The sequence below is a fragment of the Falco punctatus genome, assembly GCF_963210335.1.
Source record: "Falco punctatus genome assembly, chromosome: 11".
Taxonomy (NCBI): domain Eukaryota; kingdom Metazoa; phylum Chordata; class Aves; order Falconiformes; family Falconidae; genus Falco; species Falco punctatus.
The window spans coordinates 27,289,612-27,298,992 of record NC_137591.1 but is presented as its reverse complement, the minus strand read 5'-3'; the positions used below and the strand labels follow the sequence as shown (position 1 = coordinate 27,298,992).

At 53.6% G+C, this 9,381-nt stretch overlaps 1 protein-coding gene across 2 annotated transcripts in view; it reads left to right on the top strand.

Moving 5' to 3' along the window:
- The first annotated feature begins 290 nt into the window (after nt 1-290).
- Nucleotides 291-9,381, top strand: part of PRRX1 (paired related homeobox 1) — a 40,456-nt gene continuing 31,365 nt past the window's right edge. Inside the window, exon 1 of one of the 2 annotated variants that reach the window (XM_080407464.1) lies at nt 291-813. In XM_080407464.1, coding sequence (XP_080263590.1) covers nt 573-813 — 241 coding nt within the window. In that variant the 5' untranslated portion in view covers nt 291-572. The remainder of the gene's footprint in view (nt 814-9,381) is intronic. The other variant, XM_080407463.1, reaches the window with a different exon arrangement.

Here is a 9,381-nt window from a genome sequence, read left to right as displayed (position 1 = left end):
CCCGTTCGCACCCCTCTCACCCCCTAACCGGGGGCTCCCCTCGGCAGAGCTAATGAGCGCGGCGGGGCCGGCGCTGCCCACCCCGGTCCCGGGGGGGCGCGTAGCGGCAGGGGGGGCCGCGCCGGTGCCACGTCCCGGCGGGGCCCCGCGGGCCGCCCTCCCCCGGGTGCCCGGCGCGGCCGGAGCCGCCCCCGCCGTTTGAAGTGCGGGCGGAGGGGAGGGGAGAGCGGCGGAGGGAGGGAGCCGCCGGCAGCGGGGGCGGAGGGACGGGGCGCACCCGCCCCAGCGGCCCCACAGCCACCCTGCGCCTCCCGGCCGGCGGCAGCTCCCGCGCCGCCGCCCCGGCGCCCCGAGCCGGCCGCCGCCTCCTCCTCTCCCCTCCGGCATGTTTTAAGCCCGGCTCTGCCCGTTCCCCTTCGGGCTTCCCCTCCCGCCGCCGTCGGGTCCCGTTCCCCCCCCCCCCCCCCCTGCGGTCCTTGCGCATCCCCCCCTCGAAGGGCCGGCGGCTGGGGGGGAGCGGGGGCGGTGGGCGCCCGGGGGGGGGCGAGGGCAGAAAAGCCCCGCTCGACACCATGGCGTCCAGCTATGCCCACGCCATGGAGAGGCAGGCCCTGCTGCCCGCCCGCCTCGACGGCCCCGCCGGCCTGGACAATTTACAAGCCAAGAAGAACTTCTCCGTGAGTCACCTGCTGGACCTGGAGGAGGCGGGTGACATGGTGGCCGCCCAGGCGGACGAGGGAGGCGGAGAGCCCGGTCGGAGCTTGTTGGAGTCCCCCGGCTTGACCAGCGGCAGCGACACCCCGCAGCAGGACAGTAAGTGCGCCCCCACCCCCACCCCACCCCCCTTCCGTCCCTCCCGGGGGCGAGGAGCCGCTGCCGTGCGCCGCGCTGCTGGGGCAGGGGGGCTCCCGCGGGGCAGCCACCGGAGGAACCGCCGGCCGGGCAGCCTGCGGCCCCCCTGCCCTTGGCGGGGCCGGCCCCCGGCGGCGTGCGAAAAGGCTTGTTTGCTCCCCACACACACCCCAAAAGCGCATCCCGGGAAAGGGGGAGCGACGAGCTGCCTTTGGCCGTCGTGCCGCACCCGTCGGGTCCCGCTCTGCCTGCCCTCGGGGGGGCCGGGGAACAGTGTCGCGGGCCGGGGCGGGCAGGATCGGGCCCGCGGGCTAAGCCCCCTCTTCCATCGCCTGCCGGGGTTGGGGGGGGGGGGCTGAGCACGGGGCTTGGTTGAACGAGGCGCGGCGCGGCTGAGCCGCCCTGCGGCCGCCCGTCCCTCCGGCCCGTCGGGGCTGGGACCGGTGCCGTGGTTTGCGGGACACCGGGAAGCTGCTCGGGGGTCTGGATGGGGACGGGACGATTGTCCGACGACCCGCCCCGGGGCATCGTTTTCGCAAACAGCCCGAGGGTGCGTACGCGGCTCCAAAGTTGAGCCGCCGAGTGCCGATACGGAGCTTCCCCGAGCCGCGGTTCTCCCGGTGCGGGCCAGATCCTGGCCCGGCGGGCAGGGCAGGGCGCGGAGCAGCCTCTGGCCTGCCCGTCCCAATGTGTCCTCGCTGCGGAACGCCAGTAGCCGATAAACAGCAGCCCCGCGACTGCGGGGATGGGCGCCGGCACGTTGCGCGGCATTTTCTGAGCGCCGGTTGCGCTTTTCCAACAGCAGCGCTGTCAGACAGAGCGAACCGCGGCGGAGCGGGCTGAGGCGGGTGTGCAAGGGCCAGCAGACCCCCCCGTACGTTCCCTCTGCTTTCTGGTGGTTGTTTTTTAATAAAAGATAGCCCCGGCCGCAGGGGCTGCCCGCGATTTTCGTTGTGGCCGCCCCCGCTGTGTCTCCCGTGGGGTGGGCAGGGGCCGCGGCTGCGGACACGGGCCCGCTTCCGAGGGACCCCCTCCCCTCAATCCCGGCCCGGGGGGGTGCCCTGCGGCTGCCGGCGAAAAGAAAAACGAAACGCGAACGAAAACTGCAAATGCGGTTTTCGTTCGCTTTTCTTTTCCTTTTCGCCGCTTCCAACCCCCTTTTTACTACTTTTTTCTTCTTTTTTTTTTTTTTTTTTTTTCCCTTCCCCTCGCATCCGACGTGGCTTGCTCGGTATCCCGAAGGAAACCGGTCTGGGAGATGCGGGGAAGGCTTCCAAAAAGGAGCCGCTTCTTGCACCACCGCCCGTGGGATCCCCGAGCATCCTCCCGGCAAAACGCTTTCGCCCGGCGGGGAGGGACCGTCCCGGACGGCTTCGTTGCGGCCGGGCCGGGGCGAGCGCCGCTCCCACAGCGCTTCGGAACATTTCCCCTTCCAGAACCTGGAAAAATGCAATTTCTGCCTCGAAAAGTGTATATTTTAGCGGGGAAGGCAGTGATTGCAGCTCCCCCCGATTCAGCTCCGTGTGCCGCAGTGCTGCGGCTGGAGAGTCCCCGAGAATAATAACCAAGAAGTTATCCAGAGAACTTTTTGTTGTTGTTGTCCTTTTCTCTTTTCCTTCTACCTACCTCCCCAGTTTCGTTTATTGTCTCTTACATGGAGCCCATTTACTCCTGATGTTGCCCCTTGCCAGCTGCCCAGCTCTCTGGAGCTAGCTTGGTCAGCCTGGAAAAGAGGAGCTGTGTTTCCCCGATAGCCACCCTGCTCTCTGAGCATAAAAAGGACCACAACTCCCAGTCGGAGGGTGTGTTTCCCAGCCAGCATTGCCAAGCGGGGGCCAAGCTACAGCTTCAGATAATTTAGAGGTTCTCTGCATGCTGTAGAAGTTTTAATGCCGTTGCAGTGAATTAGTTCTAAAAGTATTCTAAAGTAAGCACACACACACAAAAAAAAAACCCCAATAAACAAACCAAAAACCCCAAACAAAACAAACGAGGATAATTTCTCCTTGGTATGTTGGGCAGAGCTGTCATCTGTGCTTTCTGGTTGTTTCACTGATGCTTTTAGCAGATCCCATGAGTCTCTGTGCCTCAGTTTCCCCACCTATTGCATGTGTTTTGTGAAGTGTTTTGTAGTCCATGCAGGAAGAGGACTGTGCTGGAGCTAGGCAGTGCAACAGAGGTAGGAGCTTTTCTCGGTGAAAAATGAGAGCTGGTTCAGTGAAAAAGCTAACACAGAGCTCTGTTATTCTCCACGTTACTAAGGGAGAGAAGGTAAAAGCTGTTTGGAGAAATCGCGGAATATGTCAAGAATACTGAAAATGTTTCTCCACCCAGGAGGAAAGTCAGCTAGTCTGTCACTGATTTCTGTCCCAAACTAAGCGAAAAGCCAAATTATTGGCGCTGGTTTTGTAATTCAAAATTAAGGGGAAAAGTTTTGACGCAGAAATTACAAAAGGTTTTATTTGGAAGTTTGAGATTGAAGGAACTATTTCACCACTAGTTCATTTGAAAGAGGTTCAGGAGAAAATGTTTCTCTTATTAAAAAGAAAAAAACCAACATCCCTGGGAGTATCTGTGATTATAATATTTACAGGGGAAACTGTCAGCATATTTCAATGGTGCTGTGAAGCTGTCACTCTCACTGACTTTAGTTCAACTTGTAGCTCGGAAAAACAATATCCTAAATGCTGATACAATTCACAGCAAACCTCCCTGCCTCTGCCGCTTCGCCAGGAAGGCTTAGCAGTCAGAGTTCCTCTTCATTGCAAAACCACCTGTTAAGATACAATCAACTCTTGCTTTGGTAGGAGGGCTTTCGCTAACTCAGATTAAAACTGGGATGAAAATGTGGGTCCCAGCTCAGCAGAGGGGACCCTCTGAGCATCCCACCAAAGGCAGTCTGCCTCTGTTGCTCCTGTGCCCTTTGGGGGTGGCAGAAACCTATGGTGGCCTGTGGGGTTCCCAGAGCTTGTGGCTCTGAGCAGGGTTAAATCTCCAAATCCAGAGCTGGTAAGGTATTAGCTTTTTTCTTTCTTTCCTTTTTTTTTTTTTTTTTTTTGTTTTTGTTTTTGTTTTTTGTTAAGATAGCATTTTTGTCTTCTGCTTTTCTTGTTTGTTTGTGCCTCACTGTTAATGGCTCATAAATTGATGCAGAGAAAGCATGAGCAGCAAGAGAAAAATTGTTATGCTGAGATTTCTTTTGTTGAGGAATGACCCCGCTTTGGTCCAGTACCTGCGTAAGTTCTGTGAGTTGGAGTTACTACTGTCCTTAAATTTCTCTTCAGTCTAAAAGCAATGGCAGTTTGGGGGTTGTGCTTCTCTCCCAGGCTGGCAGATTGCACCGAGCTGTCAGGGCTGGTTCGTGGTTAAAGTTGGGGCACAGGCTGTCTGCAGCCCCCACAAATTCTTCTGCCTCGGCGGGCGTTGCGACCCCTCAGCAATGCTGCTCCTTCCCAAGGAAGCAGGAACCCTGCCGGGGCGGCCGGGCGAAGGTGAGTTTCTTTGCTCAGGCTGGGTCAAGCAGAGCATCTGTGCCTGGCTTCAGCCCCCTCTTCTCAGGCAGCGGGTTGAGAGCACCAGGAAGGGCTTTTTGAGCTGGCAAGTTGGTGATGGATCTTGTTGCCGCAGGATTTTGCAAAGAGCAGAAATAGAAACGACTGCAGGAAAGGACAAGTCAAATTCAGGGAGGACTGAGGATGGCTCTTCACTGCGGCGGTGGCAGCGTCTGACTCGGGGAGCCGGGACTTGGAGAGATGAGCTGGGGCAGAGATAGCTCCATTGCTGCCTGGGCTTCTACCCTCTGGTTCTGCCCTTGCTGGCAGTCCGAGACAGGATCCTGAGCTGAAGGACCTTTGGTCTGCTCTCACATGGCTGTTCTTTATGCTTAATTGCCTCTTTTTAATCAGCGTGAGGTTGCTGCAGGAGTGAAAGGGTGTATGTAAATATTGAATTATTCCTCTTTTTGCTGATCCTGAGGTTGTCTGTGGTGTTGTGCCTCCCCACCCTTCACACACATCAAAAAAAAAAAAGCCTTAAAAAGAGGTGGAAAAGCTCTGCCACTGCTTGGAAATGCAAAAAGTGATTTTGGTGGGCTGCTGAGTTGGGTGGAGGGTGAATGTGAGAGGAAGCCCGGGGACAGCTGGAAGGTTTTCTTTGCAAATCTCTGCTTCATCTTGAAGTACTAAGTGGCTCCTTTGTTAGTAAAACACAGCGCTTTATTCCCAGAAGATGCTGAGACTGTAGTCGGGGATGTACAAAGAATAGCAAAAGGGGGGAAAAATGCAGGGTAAATTGATTAAATCTAGCAGCTATTTTCTTTCTCTCTCATTCTGCATAGCTGATGGACAAAGGGAGAGGCTGCAGGAAGCAGCTGGCTGCTGATGTCCACAGGTTACACAGAGGTGAGCCGGCAGCGCCGAGCATCCTTACAAGGTGCTACCCAGAAAGACTTTCCAGAAGCAATTCTCCTCTTCCAACACCTGATGTGGGAAAAGTGAGGGTCAGATCAGTATTATTTTTAAGGCACTTGTTGTTTGTGTTATCTGTGTGAAAAATACAACAGCTTGCTTTTTCTTGCAGGAGTAATCTTTACGTGTGTTGGTTGTACTGCGTGTATCCTAGAGGCTTCTTGCAGGAAAGAGTGATCAGCGTTCACTTGAGTAAAGGCTGAGTAACAACTAACACAGAGCAGTCAGAAGTTTAATTTCTTTCCATTTATCTTCCTTGGGCGTATCTATTTAGTTTCACTCTCAGGCTGGCTGGTGCATGGTTATTCCAGCAAGTAGCTCAGTGTTGGATATTTTCCGTGCATCCCTGTATCCTACAGTTGGAAGTGGAAAAACATGTTGTGTTTTTCACGTGAATCTCTAGAGCTGCTGAATGTAGGCAAAAGATGGAAACGTGACTCTGTCAAAAACCTGGTGTTTAAAAAAAAAAAAAAAAAAAAGGCACCAAAAAGTCAACAAGAAATGGACAGTGTACTGTTATTAACAAAGAAAAAAATAGCCATGTGAATTTGGAGGAGGGAGCTGACTCAGTTTGCGAGTGCTGGCCATGTTGCCCTCATTTTGACGGGCAAAACTAGACTTTTATTTGTTTGTGAATTTCACTTTTTTGATCGTAATCAGTTTTGCTTCCTGGTTCTCATGGTCTCGTAATTTGCTGATGGTATTTGTGTTTTCAATCCATCCACACAAAGCTTCCAACTTTTTAATTTGAAAAAGATTTTTCTGAAGGTTTTTACTCCCCATCCCCCTTAATGTAATGAAAACGTTTCCATGAAAATTAGATTTTGAAATATCTCGTAAAACTTAAAGGTTTGGTCTAAACTGCTAGAACACTTTTAATGAACATCAGCTTTCTGTCATCTGCACCGAGTTTCCACTACCAGCCAGTCTATTTTCCATCTTTTTGATGATGTATAAAGCAGTGATCGCATGGGAAAATATTATCTCAGGGTTAATTTGTGCAATCCTTACTCACAAGACTCACGGCATGCAATTCAACGGAGGGTTTAAAGACTTGACCAGCAGCCTTGAGTCATGCAAAATCTCTTTTTTTTTTCAGGCTGGTGGAGTATTTGTGCATGGGCATGAAACAGTTCTGCTGCCTGTATTCAGGGGCACTATCCTTTTGCTTTTCAGCAGAGGTGTGACGTGCATCAAAATACGTGATGTTAGGAAGCCTGCAAAGAAAGAGCAGGAGCATGGGCAGAGTTTAAGCAGGAGGGGCTGGGAGAGTTGCGTGTTTGACAAGGCAGACACAGAATTACAGGACCATAATTCCTTTGAGGATATATTCTTTTTTTTTTTTTTTTTTTACCTTGGTAACCAAGTTCGCCTCCATGGTTTTTGACATCACCAGAACGGCTTGATTGGGATTACAGGTGTTTATTCCTGGTTGCAAGTTGTTTATGATATATTTAATCGTTTTTGAAACCCATATTAAGTAGCCCTGAGGGAGCTGTGTTCCTGCTGGGCCTCTCTTGCATAATGAAGTACATCACGAGTATTTACCAAGTGTCACAATATTCCAGACTTGGGCCTCTGTTTCTGGGGAGGATGAATCACTGCATTGCTGGTTCCCCACCCTACTCGGCTTTCCTAAAGGAGGCTTGGATTTCGGGGCGGATTATGGAGATGTGAAGTGAGAATCACCACCGCCTGGTCGGAGGAGCTGTTGTCCAGGGCTGGATCTGACTTTGTTTTGAACTGTCCTTTCCGCTTTCCGTGCAGGGCGCAGAATGGTTTCAACTTGTGCCCGGGTGGCGGAGCGCGGAGCGTAGGTTTTTTAGACTGGTTCCCCCAAGAAGAATCTGCTGTGTCGTCACTGCACATGAGAAATAATCTTCTGACCCCAGCGGCTACTCTGGTGGGAGAGCAGACGGCTCAAAGGGGTGTGAAATCCCTGCAGGTTTTACGGAGGTGTGGAGAAGGATGCTAGCAGTGCCTTTCTGAGGGAGAGATGCGGCACGAAATCAGCCTCGTACGAGCCGCTGGAGAATCTCTGTGGAGACTCTGCACTATAGGCTGTGTCAGTAGAAGCTCACAGATGTGTGGATGTGAGTGCCACCAGCCCTATGGTAGGGACTTGTCCTTTGTCACCCTGTGTTGTGACTGCAGCGCTCTTGCAGTCAGGGTCCAAAGGTCCTCCAGGGCAATCCTGCGGTTCTTACTCCTAGATTTTCTGGCCTGACTCATGTTTGTCATTCCTGCGTTGATCTGTACATGTGTGGTATGTACCTCACTTGCCAGTTCCTTTCCTTTTTCTGCTGGAGCCCACTGGTCTCTGCCACGTAGCCTTAGATGACACTGTGAGGCAGGGATGGGAGCTCAGCAGAGATGCACTGCGTGTCTGCTGGGGCTATGGTGGCATAATTCTGAGCAAAGTTACTTTCGAATGAGATCTAACAGCTGGAGGATGCTGTTGGGAAGGGAGCAGTGGTGCTGAAGCTGAGGGTTGAGGGCCACCTCCTGCAATGGAAAGCCTGGCATCTGCAAGGATGAGGCTGGGAAGAGAGGCCTGATGAGCAAGCCAGTGAGCATCTATTTCAGCTTGCATAGCTTTCTGGCCTCCTCTCTCACCTCCAGAGGCCGAGAAAAGGTTATGCCAGTGTTTAAAGCACTGTCTCAGACAGTCTGGATGTGCCGTGCCCATATGAAGTGAACATTTGCCTTGGGGTGGCAGCCTGGGACGTCCTGGTGCCTTGTGTTCCTGGAAGGGAAGGTTAGAAGAGAGGTGAGGGGAGCCAGCTGTGCTTTTAACAAGTCACTACATCCTATGACAGCATCCAGTTCATATTCCACCCAAATTTTCCCCCATTTCTGGCTAAAGAAAGTTTCCTACAGGAGAAACTCCAGCCAGTCAGCAAGACTGCTGGGCAGGGCAAACATCCAAAGAGCCGCTCAGTATCTGGCTGGGACCCTCTCCACGTCTTGATGAGCTGCTAAGGCAGCAAAACTGCTTTTGCACCGAGTACTGGAATTCATCAGGAGCCTGGGGACATTGCTTCCTGCTCTGAGCCCACCAGTGGATGAACTTCTCCTGTGGCTTCCTTGACCAAAGGAGAAGCAGAGTTATCCGTGGCCCTATGCATCTGGGGCAGGACAGAACTGCCAGCAGCAGCTGCTCAGTGGGCAGGCTTGGAGGAGAATGGCATCCAGCTCTGAAGGGGACGAGCTGTCCCAGGGGCACTGGGAACAAAGCGGAGTGCCTGGAGGTGATGGAGCAGGGTGGGTGGTAGCAGAAGGCAGCATCTGAGTAGCTTCCAGCCCTTTCTTGTAGCCAGTGTAGGTGCTGGACCAGCCAAGGCTGGGTGGGTTGTGAACCCATCAGAACCCTTAGCAGCCTGCTGTTTGCACTGTTGTGTTGGTGGCCACCGCAGGACCGATGGGTGAGTTGAGCTGACACGCAGCCGGTGTGCCGGCAAAGCCACGAAGACCTGCTCGGTGCTTCTGGAAATTATCTTCCCTTTTGGAAGCTTTGCTAATACGACCCACGTTTGGAACAAAAAAATAAATAATAAATAATAATAAAAAAATCACGCTTGCAGCTTTCAAAGAGCCGTCACTTCTCCGCGTCAGGTCAGCAGAGTCAGGGCTCTGCGGGGATGGATTGGACTTCAATAGGGAAAAGCGCCTGAGCCGTAACAGTGAAAAGAGAGTGTTAATGCTCTGGGCCTGGTGCTGCAGAAAGGGCTGCCCTTGCCGGTGGCTCTGCAGGCAGCTCCTGTCCCCGTGAAGTCTGGGCTGGTTTCCCATAAAGCTTTACAGAGCTCTCTCCCCACCCCGTGGCTTGGAATGCTGGTAACACTTCATACCAGTTATCCTTCTGCATCCTGCGCAGCATCTCATTTCCCCCTGGATGGAAGGTACAGAACAGAGGTTTGGGAATCCAGCACCAAGTTCCTGCTTGGGATGGATGACTCCCGTGCTGACAGTGCTGGAGAAAGCTGGTGACAAGTCTGTGTCTCTTTCCTGAGCATATTTGCTCCCATTTGGCACAGGGAAGCCTGTCTCTAGACACGAGCTG